The 16,661-nt window shown below is 34.7% G+C and overlaps 1 protein-coding gene across 1 annotated transcript; it reads right to left on the reverse strand.

Annotated features, from left to right (window-relative positions):
* Window positions 1-478: 478 nt before the first annotated feature.
* Window positions 479-2,298, reverse strand: LOC126661589 (uncharacterized). Its single transcript, XM_056104118.1, has 7 exons — window positions 2,109-2,298; window positions 1,869-1,998; window positions 1,708-1,779; window positions 1,495-1,664; window positions 1,057-1,345; window positions 803-969; window positions 479-636 (listed from the first exon to the last, which is right to left on the reverse strand). The coding sequence occupies exons 1-7, from the start codon at window positions 2,296-2,298 to the stop codon at window positions 479-481; spliced, it is 1,176 nt and encodes a 391-aa protein (XP_055960093.1).
* Window positions 2,299-16,661: the final 14,363 nt, after the last annotated feature.

Consider the following 16,661-nt stretch of genomic DNA (forward strand, 5'->3'; position numbering starts at 1 on the left):
GCAATTGTATCAACAATTGTATATCATGCGATGTAACCATACATCGAGTGCTTTTTTAGTGAACAAATGGAGTTGTAAAATTTATTCGATAGAATTACAATGTTAAATTTAATTTTGACTTTTTTGAGTTGTTAGTTGGTTGTCCAACATTTTTACGAATGAAATTTAAATTTTTATTTCAAAGGAGAAGGTACTTAATATTTGATGAAATTTTCAGATTTAGACAAATTATAAGTGCCAAATGGTATATTCTAAAGTTAAATTTGTAAATATTTTAAAATTAGTCATTCACCTTCTCGTGAAAAAAAAAATGAACACATAATATCGGTAAGTGAATGTAAAGGAAAATGAAAATTTATATACATGAATCGCATTGCCATTCAATACATGAACACAACGTTACTACATATTGTGCCAAAATAAAACTAAGATTGTTAAAATCCAAAAAGACACACAAAAAATTGGAATCTCCATAACTTCAGGACAGACCTTTACGCACGGTCATTGCTTGAAATTCTACTTCGACAATCAAAGTATTGTTAAATAGAAAGCCCTTTAATTTGTCATTGAGATCAACGAGGGACATAAATTTTGAAAACCCCCAGGACTTGGTATTAGATCCGTACTGACAAGAAGCTGCAAAATGTAAATAAAAAAATGTAATGAACAAGGGCATATATTAAGCTACTGAACAAGGGCATATTTTAAGGGTTGAGCTTAATTTTTGAGTTAGATTATTACTATCCCACGACTCAATATAATGAAGGAAAGAAAAAAAAGAATATAGCATTGAAACATTTACCTTCCCATTCTCGATGCTGCCCCACGAGCTGGTTCCTTACTCGTAACATGTATTCCGCATATAACTTTTTTCCATAGTCAAAAGTTGCATGATCCTCTAGTTTTAAAAATATGGATAAGCTTCTGTCTTTCTCTCTTGGATCCCCTTTTGGATAAACCACTATGCTCCTTAAAATTTTTGGAAATTAGTAAAAAGAAAAAAGATTCAGCTTATATATATGACAAGCATCAAATGTAAATAAAGTTTGTGCATACCAGTTGCTGCCACCAATGGTAAACGCTTGGGATGTTTTAGGTGATGAATCCAATTGCGAAAACTTTTCAATAGTCCATGTATACGTATTGTTAGCCGCCGGCTTCTTCACCATGGACAAGCACTCTCCTTTGTTGGCATTTTCTATCACAAAAATCTCAGCACCGAAAATGCAACAGTCGTCCACTAAGTATCCGTTGGATTCATCTTTGAAATCAGTGACGGAAACGAGTTTGTCAAATCCCCATTCTTTTTTACTTCCATGAAACCGCCGTACTTTCTCATCAGCATCTACAAAATCATGCGTTGCAAATTATCAAACCATTTTAATGAAGACAATACTATAGTATAATCTATGTTTATTTTCAAGCTTAACTTCTAGCGTCTCCCTCCAAAAGATTAAAAACACTAGAGATTACATAAATGTATAAACAACATACCTTGAACAGTCCAGTAATTATCACAAATATAATCATAAACAAACAGCTTGAAATTAACAATAATCTCTTGATTGAAAGTGAGTCGGTTGGATTCGGAGAGCAGAAGATACAAAGATATGTATCCATCCCCATTTTTTTTCTTGTTCCCTCGAGGATACAGAGATAAGTTCCTGCACCCAGAAATTAAAAGTTTGATGTAGAAATTACTTATACCATTTTTTTCTATTTTCCACATTCAAACTAATCCCCCACTCGAGTATAGGTCCTTGCGCGAGGCAAACAACACTTAATAGTTAATGGTTGTATTAAAATAAAATATATTCTATCACAAGACATTCAGGTTTTGCGTGAAGAAGAGTAAACGAAGTACTGACCATTTATAGCCGCCGACTTCAAAATCAGCGGACTGGAAGCACTCAGCTTTTGCGTCGGAAAGCAAAGAGAAGTTCTGGATCTTAAAAATGTAGTGTGCAGGTGGAACACTTCTCGGTTTCAAACTTGGTTCTGTTAAAACAATAACAACAACAATACCCACAAAAACAAAGATAAATCATAACGAAAGTTCATTGTTTTTGGCTAGACTGAAGAAGAAAAGCATGTAAAATTATAAGTACCTGCATTAGGATCTTGATTTGCCCTAGCAGTAGCAGTCGAATCTTGATTTTGGTGGGAATTACGTAACGTGGGAAGTTGAAACCAAAAATCTGAAGAAAAAAAGCATGTAAAACAATAAGTAGCTGCATCATCATCTTGATTTGCCCTAGCAGCTGATTCTTCTTCCAACACACGTCTCCTTCCTGTCATGTTTTTGGTGGCAAGACAATTACATATTGTGGGAACTTCAAACCAATATATATACACTAGGCCCAACCTAATACTAGCATTTTGGGCTGCATTTCTTCAGTCTGAGCCTAATTTCTCGGAAAAATTTCTCAATTTATTTTATATTTTTCACAATCTTTCCTTTTTAATACCCTTTAAAAAATATTTACATTTTATACTGACCTTTGAATTTTTTAGGTAAATTTTTTTAGAATAATTTGTTTAGTCAAAAGATCTTCATATGGTAAATATTTTTTATTGGGCATGTTAACATTTAAATGTTCAAGGATTTTGATAATTTAGAGCTTTTACATTTGAAAAACATGTTAATCTTATCATAGTCTTGTTGTTTTTCCTTCGTCATTCTATTATTTAATCAAATCAAGCAACATAAATTAAAATGGATTTCACATGGGACCTAGGTAAAGGATAATGAAATATGGACGAGTCACTAAAAACATTTTAAAAAGGAACTAATGTTTTTACAAGTCAACCTGCCTTTTCAAATAAATGATTATATCTTTTCTTAATACAATTGCCTTTAGTTTTTTGGAACCGATTTTTGCACTCCACCAGTTTATAATAGCACTCCAATTCTTTACCAAAAGACTAATATATCCCCCTACAAATGCAATACTTCTATCTTTTATTTTGTTTAACCTCTTAAATATAATTATTTTAACTAGGCCAAATGTTGTAAAAAGGCCAAATCTTTCACAAATGTTTCACAAAAGTCCTAACCTTTCAATTTTGTTGATTTTGTCCAAAAAATGATTATTTGGTTTCACAAAAGTCTTGACCTTTCAATATTTGGCATGCCACATAGACGCCACATAGGCGCCACATAGGCAAATTGAAATCAAATTGAGAGTTGGACACAATTGAAACCAAATAATTTATTTTTGGCCAAAATCGACAAAATTGAAAAGTCAGGACTTTTGTGAAACTTTTATAAAAGGTTTGGCCTTTTTACGACATTAGGCCTTTAAACTAATTACTGAATCCATTGATATTTAGTGAAATATTACCAACTCCATCAGAAATTTAAATTCATTAGTTACTAATTGGTGCTAGTTTTTATACTAAATTTAATAGCTAAATTAAGTAATAATAATAATAAACCAAACATTTTTTTTATATTAAATTGAAATTTGAAATTTGAAATTTGAAATTAAAATAGAAATATATAATGTATTAAGTATATTAAATAAAGTGTTATTAACTGATATATGTTGGATCAATATGTTGTCCATAAAACTTCTTAATTTAATTAAACATGGTTGAATATACGAATATTAAATAGAATCGTTTTATACATACCTGTTGTCGATTCCACAAGTTTGATTGATTTAATGCACTAAGTCTCAATTATTTTCATAGTGGAAAATACTTATATTTAACCACCTAATGTACTTATTAATTGTATATATTTTGGTAGAAAATTAAGTTATGATTCATTAGTTAGTTATGTGGTATCGCATTACATGTATATATAAACATATAATGGATGCCATGGATAGGTGTAACTTTCCATTAAATTACCACCATTCATGGAGTTGCAACTTTTCATTAAAGGTTGCAATCCTATTCCATACAAACTCATGCAAACCCAAATATGTAATTGGATTCGGGTCAATTCGTCATGGGCGACCCGACCCAAATACCAACATCTCGCACTCGCACATAAAGGGTTAGACCTCATTGCGAGATTCTCTATTATCAAAATATAACTACAATTTCATACTGGTACATATGTCGTGCGGCCTAGCGAGTATACCTACACTCGAGAGCTTATATTTATGCATCTGTTAGGAATACATAACAGCTTCTACCCATTAAAAAATAAATTATTTTTATTCTCGCAGTACCCTATATTTATCCTTTTGAAATGATAAACTCCATTCCCTCCCAGAGTATGTTAAAAAACATATATACTTGTGTACTCATAATCAAGTCACATTTTTTTAAAAATTGACAATATTGGCCAATGAAAACACTGAATCAAATCTTCTTTTCTTACTTGAAATTTACAATTTTATACACAGTTGCTTTTCTAGACATGGTCCATAGGCCGAATCATCCATAACCATAGGTAGCAAGCTAAGACAGCAAACACCATGAATAAAACATAAATAGCAGTAAAAAGTCTAAAGGTACAATCATAAGAATATATACTTATCCTATATGGTCTCACACAGTGGAGAAGCAGGGAATCATTCTCCCACTATCCTTTTGGTCGTCTAAGCAAACATGGTATGAATCATGTGCTACAGTATTCTGTATATCTTCGATGTCAAATAAAATACTGTACGAATCTTAGTTCAGTCATTTCTTAACGCCTAACTTGAATTCTCAAAACTTTTACTCCTAGCAGGTAATAATGAGAACTCACATTTGGCTATCACAGATCACTTGGATTCGGACAATCCAAAACGGTTATAAATATAGTATATAACCTCATCTCATTCTCTTGAGGCAATAAACCTAACATCATATCTCATCTCCACTCGCTCATCTAGCGCTAGAGGCGACCGCTCGTGTGAGTGAGCCGATTTAAAATCTGTGTGACATCTTTATTGAGCCTTTAGCAAATAATATATGTGATGTGATGATATAATAAAATTAATGACAAGACATGATCTAAAATCCGTGTGGCATCTTTTATTTAGAATTTTATTATTTCAAAAAAAGGGAGTCTTTGAGAACTGCCCAAATTTTTCTTTAAAAAATATTGGCACGGAAAGTTAATTTCTCAAGGTACCGGGAACTGTTTTTTTACAAAATATTGGATTAAAAACATTGGAAAAAACAAAAGAAAACCAAAAATAAACCGATTCAACTTTGATTTATTTTTCGGTATTAGATACCAAAAGTATACCTAAAAAATAATAATTAAGAGACACCAAATAAACAGTTTAAAAAACACTCATATATAAAAGTCAGCAAAATGAAAAATACGCAAAAATAAAAACACAAAGAAAACACTTCAAATACACCTAAATACTCTTATAAAACACATAAAATGCAGTTAACAAAATCAATAATCCATTGGTCAATAGTGAATATACCATGTATTGACCGCATTGTTCACCGCCGGTTAACAATCCATGAACCGCCGTGTATTGCAAGTATCATGTTATATTTTCCGCATCTTTCCTTCTTCTTTTCATCCCTCTTATTTCGACTTCTCCACGACGGTTTCTTCCTAATTTTTGCTCATCTCTCGACGGTTTTGAAGACAATTTTATTTATGTTTTCTTTTGATTTTCTTTATTTAAATCATCAGCTGTTGTATCATGTATGATTTTCTTTCTCAATCAACCTAAAGTGTCTTCTATGGTATTTTTTTTTCTATTTTTAGTTTTTGATTTTTTGTGTTTGCAGGTTTTGATTTACAATCTTCTTTATTTTTTAATTTTATTTTAGTTTTAATCTAGTTTATTTTAGGTTATTATTTGATTCGTATTGCTAATTTAATTGAATCCTAGATTTTTAAATTCAAAACACGAACTACACTTCTCACAATTCAAAATACAAATTAATTTTGCCATACAATGTAAAAAAAAATAAAAAAAATTGCTAATATTATATATAATTAATTATTTAATTAATCACTAAAAATATATTATAATTAGATTCAAAATTCAAATAGTACTGCATACCTAATTAGTTGAAATCTCTAAATCTTAGCTATAACAATTATATAATATAAAAAATTTCACATATATGTTTTTTTTCCACCACTATGACGGTAGATAGTTTTTACTAGATTTTTTTACTAAAACAGTAGATTTAATAATAAGTAATGGTTGAGCAATATAACTGCTTGAAAAAAAAATTAAAATCGTGAAGATATAAATCTATACTATATATAAAAGTACGGATGGGGGGGGGACAGGCAAATTTACCGAATAACCCCTTTTAATATATTATTAAATAACGGTTTTATGGTCATTAACTAATTGTTTATTTAATTTATTATTAAAAATATATTATAATTAGAATCCTAATAAGAATTAGAGTTCTAATTAGAATAGAATTATATTATTTTTTATAGATAAACAAAAGCCTTGCACGGCAAGGACAAAATAAAGAAAACTAACTCTTATGCATAGCTCCTACGTCCATACTGCTATCAAGATCAGCCACGAATAAATCCAATTGTTTGGAATTTTTTCAATCCAAATGCTTTAAGGAACTAATTTATAGAAGTGAACATTGCTATTTCACTAAAAAAATAGTAATGGCAAAACAAACAACGTTAATTTTGTTTTGGTTTTTGTATCATATTTTACTGTTACAAAGTTAAATTCTACTTATTAAGAAAATAAAGAAAACGAAAATCTTAATATGGATTTAATAAAGAAAATAAAGAGTTTAACATGGATTGGAAAACTACATTATATATAACAGATTAAATACTAAAATATAATAAAATTAATATTTAAAATTATTACTTGCTACAAACTATTATTACTACTATTAACAATTGAAAAATAATAGTAGTAATAATAGTATAAATAATATATAGTATAGATATAGATTAATTAGAGCTATAAATAAGGATAAATTTAAAATAATTAGAGTACTAATTACTACTATAATCATAAAATTTATAATTATAAAATTTAAGTATTAATTAAAAATGTTAAACTATTAAAATAATCATCTAAAGTATTAAATAAGATAATTAAATATATTTAATTAACTATTATTTGATAATCTGACGAGTCACACTACGAGCCACGTGTGAAACACGTAAAGCGACACTAATCTATACTATATATAAAAGCACGGATGGGGGGAGGACAAATTTATTGAATAATCCTTTTCAGTTTATTACTAAATAAAAGTTTTATAGTCATTAACTAATTAGTTATTTAATTAATCACTATTGTAATTAAAGTTCTAATTAGAATAGGTAGCTAAATTATCTCCAATTTAATTTTTAGTATGTAAAAAATAACTAAATTATCTACAAATTAGTAGGAATACCTATCTTTTAGTTTGATTGAACTACAAAATTAAAAATACTTATTTAATCAATATATTATTATTTAAATTTCTATCTTATTATTCAGTATGGAAAAATATTTTATAACCGAATATATTATATTTACTTTTACAATAATTCTTAACTAATTTAATATTAATTACAAATAAAAAATTAATATAATTATATTAAATTTACTAATATGTTTATTGACGAGTTACGTTACGAGCCACGTGCATAGCACGTAATGCAAAACTAGTACATATAAACTACCACGACTCAAAACTACAAAAAACTATTGTCTAGGGGCGGTCCACAAAGTGTGTCCGAATTTTGTTGGACCTTAATTGATTCAATCTCTTCTATTTTGACCATGACAATTAACACCAAAGGTTCTAACACTCTAATTAAGTGTGTAGGAACCCCCCGGAACACTCGAAAAGCAAATCGGACATCTCTAGCGACAATCGAATTTTTCGATCACCAAGCTGTCCAGAGGAAGTTGGCGGGCGCCAACATTAGTTCGCGGGAGCGAACTTAATCAGACATGAATAGGGGCTGAAGCTCGCGAGTGCCAGATTCAACAAGTGTTGAGGGCGAAGTTGAGTTCGCGGGCGCGAAGTGTACCTCGCGGGCGCGAAGTTTAAATCTCAAAAAGTTGAGTTGCAACGGTCATTTATTACACCCAACGAGGTGCTGACACTTCAGCAGAGGACCGTTGAGAACTTTGTCCAAGGAGCCGTTCGCGGGCGCGAAGTTAAGTTGGCGGGCGCGAACCTAGTCTGGCAAGGCATTCTTGGAAAAGTTGATTTGTTACTCTTTTGCTACACACAAAAGGAGTAACGGGAAGAATTGTTTGGAGGCCTATATATATCATACTATTGTGTATGGAAAAGGGTTGACAACCAAAGCATTCAAACCTCTCAAGCAATCTTCAAATCTTGTGTGAAAAACCTTTGTAATTTGTTGGTTTAAGAGTGAACCCTAGAAACTCTTGTTGTTGTTTGGTTTGTAGTTTTGCCTAGAAAAACTATAGGTTGTTGTTGTTAGTTGTTGGTTTGGGTTGAGCCTTTGAAAACCTAAGTTGGGAGTGAACTTGTAAAAACTCCAAGTTTAGTGGAAACCTCTAGTTTGAGGGAAGTGGATGTAGGTGAGTGTGTTAATCACCGAACCACTATAAATATTGTGTGTTCTTCCTTCTCAAACCTCCATTAATTTAGTTTTAATCAAATCCGTAATCCGCAAAAGTTTTTAGTGGCAACTATTCAACCCCCCCTTCTAGTTGCTATTGGGTTACAAGTGGTATCAGAGCTTGGTGCTCTAGTTGTGCTTAATTGCAAGAGTTTGAAGATCCAAAAGCAATGGAAGGGTTTCTCAACAATTCCATAAGACCATACTTTGATGGTACCGATTATGCGTATTGGAAGCAAAAGATGGAGAAGTATCTTGATAGTGAAAATGTGAATCTATGGCAATGCATAAGGAAGCCATGGGTTTGTCCTACAAATCTTGTTGATGGTGTTGAGGTGAATAAGCCAAGAGATGATTGGACTCCCCTTGAGGAAATTGCCTACTTGAAAAACAATAAGTGCATGTCCACTCTCTATCATGCACTCTCTAGAGAAGAAGGAGGAAAAATTCTTCATTGTCAAACCGCAAAGGAGATATGGGTTACTCTTGAGAATCATCATGAAGGAACTAGTGAAGTTAAGTTCAAGAAGATTCAACTCCTAACTCAAGAATATGAGATGTTCTTCCACAAGGCCGGAGAGAAGGTGACCGAGATGACCAACCGACTTCTCAAGATTGTTGAGGCATTAAGGAAGTATGGGAAGCATTACTCCAAGGCGGATGTCAATAGCAAAATCTTGAGGTCTTTGCCAAGGAGTCTCTATGAGTCAAAAGTCACCTCCATTGAGGAAGCAAATGATCTCACAAAGCTCAATACCGATGAGCTAATTGGTAAGCTTCTTACCTTTGAAATGTACATTGAAAGGGAAGAGCCTAAAGAAGAAAAGAAAAAGGTGCTAGCTTTGAAGGCTAAGGAGACCAAGGTCAAAGAAACTAAGGCAAAGGAAGCTAAAGAGTCAAGCTACTCTAGTGATGATGAGTTTCTTGAATTGGACTCGGATGATGGGAGTGACAAAGAAATGGCTTTGTTCACCAAGAGATACAACAACTACATCAAGAGGAAGCAAGACAAAAGCAAGAGAGAATTTCACAAAAGACCCTTCAAGAAGGAAGATGTGAAATGCTATGAGTGTGGCAAGAAAGGCCATATGAAAAATGAGTGCAACAACAATGAGAAGAATCCACAAAGATCACATAGGAAAGATAAAGATGTCAAGAAAAGGGCTTACAAAGTGACATGGGATGACTCTAGTGAAGAGGATGAGGACTATGAAAGTGAAAAAGCCAACATTTGTTTCATGGCCAATATAGAGGAAGCCTCTTCCACTAAGGTACACAATGACTCCTCTATTTCCTCTTCTTCTATTGATGATCTCTCTACCCATGATCATGAAAGTGATAGTGGGGATGAGAAGGTGGAAATGATGAAAACTATGGCTAAGAAAGTCAATAGCTATAAGAGAAAAATTGTGAAAAACAAAGAAGATTTTTCCTTACTTGAGGCTAAAATTAATGATTTTCAAAAACAAATTGTTAATTTGAATTTACAAAATGAATCCTTAAAAAATTCAATTTCTCTACTCAATACTTCCAATCTCACTTCTCTCAACTCTTTGAAAGAAGAGAATGAGAAATTAAAGAAGGAAGTGATTGAGTACAAAACTTCTTTGACTAAGTTTCAAAAGGGAAAACAATCTTTAGATGAGATGTTGACTTTTCAAAGACCTTCTTCTTCTAAGGAAGGATTGGGTTTTGTGGCTAGTTGCTCATCATCTCCATCCTCTAGAACCACCTTCAAGAGAGCTAGAACGATACAATCTTCTTCCATAGATGTGGAGTTCACAAAGGAGACAACACCCTCTAGTCCTTCTATGACTAAGATGGATGTTGATCCTCCACAAGCTAAGGCCAACACATCTAAGGATGATGAGCCTAAAGTTACCAAGTCAAGCATTCCAACAAATGCTAAGGCTAAGGACACTAGACCAAGCATTCCCAAGAATGCTAAGCCTAGAGGTCCCAACCCCAAGGGACAACCACCCAAGGGTAAGAATGCTCACACCAACCCAAGACAACCTCACACATGTTGCTCTTGTGGTAAGGATGCTCCTTCAACTCATTCTAAAACATGGAGACCTAAGCCCAAAAAGGCTAAGTCAACCATTAGATGTTTCTATTGCATGAAGGTTGGGCATACAAATGGAAGGTGCTATGTGAGGAAAATCCACTTGAACTTGATTCACTTGGATGATTCCAAGACTAACCCTCAAGGACCCAAGTACATTTGGGTACCTAAAAGTTCTTAATTTCCTTGTGTGTTTTAGGGCAAAGGAGTAGCCATCAAGGAAAATCGACCTTGGATTGTGGATAGTGGGTGCTCAAGGCACATGACCGGAACTTCAAAGCTATTCACAACCCTTCAATCAAAAGATGGTGGCTATGTAACCTTTGGTGACAATGCAAAAGGAAAAGTGGTTGGTATTGGTAAGATTGGTAAGACTTCAAACTCATCTTCTTGTATTAGAAATGTTCTATTAGTTGATGGTTTGAAGCATAACTTGTTGAGTGTAAGTCAATTATGCGATAGTGGCTTAAGAGTCACTTTTGACTCTAAGGCTTGTTACATTACTCAAGTTAGTGATAACAAGACCATCCTTAGAGGAGAAAGGAGTGAAAATATTTACATAATTGACTTAGACTCAACTTCTAACAAGAATCTCAAGTGTCTTATGTCCACAAAGAACGAGCCTTGGCTTTGGCATAGAAGGCTTGCCCATGCTAACATGGAGTTGATAGACAACTTGAGAAAAGGAGAACTTGTGATTGGACTTCCGGATTTTAAATTTGAGAAGGACAAAGTTTGTGCTTCATGTCAAATGGGGAAACAACACAAGTCATCCTTCAAATCCAAAAAGGTGGTAAGTACATCCAAACCTCTTCAATTGATTCATATGGATTTATTTGGACCATCTAGAGTTGCTAGTTTGGGTAGTAAGCACTATACCTATGTCCTTGTTGATGATTACTCTAGATATACTTGGGTTATTTTCATGGCTCATAAGGATGACACTTTTGATGCTTTTAAAAGTTTTTCAAAACTTGTTCAAAACAAAATGGGATATTATATTATGAGTATAAGAAGTGACAATGGTGGTGAATTTAAAAATCATCTTTTTGAAAGCTATTGTGAAGACCTTGGTATTTCTCATGAGTTCTCGTGTCCTAGAACTCCCCAACAAAATGGGGTAGTGGAAAGGAAGAATAGGTCCCTTATAGAAATGGCGAGGACTATGCTAAATGAATTTAAATTACCAAGCTATTTTTGGGCGGAAGCCGTCAATACTTCTTGTTATGTGCAAAATCGTGTTTTGAAAAGATCCATTTTGAATAAAACACCTTATGAGTTATGGATGGGAAGAAAACCCAACATTTCATATCTAAGAGTTTTTGGGTGTAAATGCTTCATATTAAATACAAAGGATAACCTAGATAAATTTGCTTCAAAATCCAATGAAGGCATATTTTTAGGTTATTCTACATGTAGAAAAGCCTATAGAGTATTCAATAAATCCACTTTGCTTGTTGAAGAATCTATGCATGTTGTTTTTGATGAAAACAATACACTTGATGGGAAAGGTATGGATTTTGTAGATCATTTTGGATCACTAGACATTGGAGAGGTTGATCCCACATTCAACAAGATGGATGATGAAGAGAAACCTCAAGAAAGTGCACCAATGCAAACAACACTTGAGGAAGACTTTCCACAAGAGGAAGATCCGCACCCGGAACTCCCTAAAGCGACAAGAACAACGAAGAACCACCCAAGAGAGCAAGTACTTGATGGATTCCAAAGAGGTATATTCACTAGATCTCAAGCCTCTAACAACCTTGCATTTCTCTCTCAAATTGAGCCAAGGACCATTGAAGAGGCTATCAATGATGAGTGTTGGGTGATTGCAATGCAAGATGAACTCAACCAATTTGAGAGGAGTAATGTTTGGGAATTAGTCCCTAGGCCTAGCTTTGGTTCTATTATTGGCACAAAATGGGTCTTTAGAAATAAACTTGATGAGGATGGAGTCATTACTAGAAACAAAGCTAGACTTGTTGCCAAAGGATATAGCCAAGAGGAAGGTATCGATTATGATGAGACCTTTGCCCCCGTGGCTAGATTAGAGGCTATTAGAATTTTGCTTGCATTTGCATGTCATATGAATTTTAAACTTTATCAAATGGATGTAAAGAGTGCCTTCCTAAATGGTTTTATTCAAGAAGAAGTTTTTGTCTCTCAACCTCCGGGTTTTGAAAACTTTGAATTTCCTAACCATGTTTTTAAACTTAACAAGGCTCTCTACGGATTGAAACAAGCACCTAGAGCTTGGTATGATAGGCTTAGCACATTCCTCATCATAAACGGTTTTACTAAGGGTAAAGTGGATACCACTCTTTTCATCAAAAGAAGTTTTAAAGACATTCTTGTTGTGCAAATTTATGTTGATGACATAATCTTTGGTGCTACTAATGAGTTGCTTTGTGAGGATTTTTCAAAGTGCATGACAAATGAATTTGAAATGAGCTTAATGGGAGAACTTAAGTTCTTCTTGGGGCTTCAAATCAAGCAAAGTAATGAGGGAATATTCATCAATCAAGCCAAATACACTAAAGAATTACTCAAGAGATTTGGCATGGATGGATGTAAGACAAGCAAAACCCCTATGCCCACCAATGCTAAAATTGACAAGGATGAAAGTGGTAAGAACTTTGATGAAAAGAAATATCGAGGTATGATTGGTTCCTTACTCTATCTTACCGCTAGTAGACCGGATATAATGTTTAGTGTTTGCCTTTGTGCTCGTTTTCAATCTTGTCCGAAAGAATCTCATTATTATCATGTCAAAAGAATTTTCAAATATCTCATGGGCACACAACACTTAGGTCTTTGGTATCCTAGGAATAACTCCTTTGACCTTGTTTCTTATTCGGATGCGGACTATGCCGGTAGTGTCATAGATAGAAAAAGTACATCGGGAACTTGTCAATTCCTAGGCAATTGTCTTGTTTCTTGGCATAGTAAGAAACAAGTGTCGGTTGCCTTGTCCACGGCCGAAGCCGAATATGTAGCCGCGGGAAGTTGTTGTACCCAAGTTCTTTGGATTCGACAACATCTCAAGGACTATGGAATTGTGGTTGATCATATTCCTTTGAAATGTGACAATACTAGTGCGATCAATTTGTCCAAGAACCCGATCCAACACTCTAGATCCAAGCACATAGATATTAGACACCATTTTATGCGTGATCATGTCCAATTGGGAGATGTTGTATTAGAATTCATTGATACAAACAATCAATTGGCGGATATTTTCACAAAACCCTTAAATGAGGAAAGGATGTCTTTTATCTTAAGAGAAATTGGTATGATTGATGGGTCTACCTTATTGTGATTTGCTTGCTATGTATTTTAAGCATCTGAATTTATGTTTTCTTTGGTTCTATGGTTGTTATTTTTCATGCTATGTATTGTTCTCTTATTGTGATAACATGATTAAATGATTGGACCTTAGCTAGTTGATTCTACTCATGAATTAAACTGAATAGTCCCTCATTTCACATCAAATGTGTTCCAACTATTAAAAATCAAGGCTTAATTCCTTTTAATTGAAAATTTCAATTTTGTCAATTTTTTTGTGTCCAGACAAACCTCGCGGGCGCTAACTCTTGTTCGCCCCCGCGAAGTTTGATCTCAAAAAAAAAGGAAATTTTCAGCAGTGCGAGTTCGCGGTCGCGAACCCTAGTTCGCGGGCGCGAACTCCTTCGAATTTTCAAAAAATTAGCCGTTTGGCAACGGTTTTCAATGCATTTAATGGGTCAAACTAGCCGTTAACTAGCCGTTGGAGTCGTTTTTCATGCCTATAAATACTCCTCTTTAGTAGTTCCCTTGTTTACAACTTTCTACAACAATTCTAACACCTTTTGCTACCAAAATCACTCATTTTTCTCATCAAATACTCTTGTTCATCATCATTTTTCACTTGCATCATGGATTCCCCCCTTCGCTCATTGAGAAGAAAGACACAAGGCAAGAAATCTCAAGGCCCTTCTACTAGCCGAAGAGAAGCAATTCCACCACAAGTGGAAATTCCAACACATGATCAAGAGACCTTGAACTTAAGGATTAGTAAGTTCCATGAGAGGCCCGTTTTGCCTAGTCGCTACATAGATTTTACGGGTTTAGAAGCAAGCAATGTGAAAAGAGATGTTTTGGAACTAATTGACAATCTCGGGTGGAGGAAATTTGTCTACTCTCATCACCATGATGGGTATGAAAATTTGACTCGCGAAGTACTCTCTTCACTCTACATCATTCGCAAGGAAGATGGAGAAGTTGGTTATTTTGGGGTCTCCTTTCGAGTTCAAGGAAGGCTTTACCGGCTATCAAGAGAAGAAGTTGATGATGCGTTTGGCTTTGAATGGGGGCATCCTACATGTCCTTCTCATGTTCGGTTCAACTTTGAGGAATTTTGGGGCGAAATTAGCACCATCACACCGTATCGTTCCAATTCCGCAACCGCCAAGACATTGAAGACCCTACCATTATTCATCCTTCATCGCATCATCACTCACTCCATTCATGCAAGAAGTGAGGGCAATGAGAAAATTTCCAAGAAAGATGTGTTTTTCCTCTATCTTGCAACAAAAGGTATTAAATTTTCTTGTGGCTTCTACTTTATGAATTACCTTTTTGATCTTGATAAGAGAGGGGGTCACCTAAGGGTTGCCTCCTTTGTGACGTGCCTAGTCAAAAAGGCCAAAGCCCTCACTTCTCAAGTCAAGAATGCTAATCCTCAACCTTTTCATTGGAAATGTGCTCCCTTGGACCAAGAGCATTTTGAGCATTCTTCTAAAGCCATCTTGATTCGTGACAACTCCATTCAATATTTGTTTGGTGAGAATGCCATTGGTGGTGAAATTGAAAGGCTAGCAAGGAAAAGAAGGATCTCCTCTACTAATATTGAGGAAGATGTTGAGGAAGCCGCAAGGGCAATGAGGCAAGAAGAGCGTGAATCATGGCCACATATGGATCCCCATGCCTCATCAAGTAACCCTCAACCTCCTTTTGCAACCATGTCTCAAGCTCAAATGTTTGAAACTATTTATGGACAAAATGTTCATATGATGTCAAGGATGACAGTGCTTGAGGGGGAGGTCAATACAATCAAGGAAGGGATGACATATCTCAAGAACAAATTTGACTCTCATTGGTCATTCTCTCCCTCCACTTCACCTCCTCACAATGAAGACCCCGATGATGATGAAGATTGAACCTACCAATTGCATACTTTCACTTGCATGTCATGTTTTCTTTTCATAGTCTTTTTGTGTTGTTTGTTTTTCTAAGTGTGGTTGGAACACACATGTGTTTTCTTATGTTTATCTTAATGTCATTGTGCTTTTCTTGTCGTATTCAAACTCGTGCAATTTATGCTTCCGTCGTCTCTATTTTTGCTTTTTGATTTTGCCAAAGGGGGAGATATTTGACTTAACTTTTCTCTTTTTGTATTATATGCATCATTTGAGGGGGAGACAAAGTTTAGTCTAAGTTTAGTCTTCAAGTTATTTTTTTGTGTTAATTGTCAAAGTCAAAAAGGGGGAGAATGTTGGACCTTAATTGATTCAATCTCTTCTATTTTGACCATGACAATTAACACCAAAGGTTCTAACACTCTAATTAAGTGTGTAGGAACCCCCCGGAACACTCGAAAAGCAAATCGGACATCTCTAGCGACAATCGAATTTTTCGATCACCAAGCTGTCCAGAGGAAGTTGGCGGGCGCCAACATTAGTTCGCGGGAGCGAACTTAATCAGACATGAATAGGGGCTGAAGCTCGCGAGTGCCAGATTCAACAAGTGTTGAGGGCGAAGTTGAGTTCGCGGGCGCGAAGTGTACCTCGCGGGCGCGAAGTTTAAATCTCAAAAAGTTGAGTTGCAACGGTCATTTATTACACCCAACGAGGTGCTGACACTTCAGCAGAGGACCGTTGAGAACTTTGTCCAAGGAGCCGTTCGCGGGCGCGAAGTTAAGTTGGCGGGCGCGAACCTAGTCTGGCAAGGCATTCTTGGAAAAGTTGATTTGTTACTCTTTTGCTACACACAAAAGGAGTAACGGGAAGAATTGTTTGGAGGCCTATATATATCATACTATTGTGTATGGAAAAG

This window comes from Mercurialis annua, linkage group LG8 (genome assembly GCF_937616625.2).
Source record: "Mercurialis annua linkage group LG8, ddMerAnnu1.2, whole genome shotgun sequence".
NCBI lineage: Eukaryota > Viridiplantae > Streptophyta > Magnoliopsida > Malpighiales > Euphorbiaceae > Mercurialis > Mercurialis annua.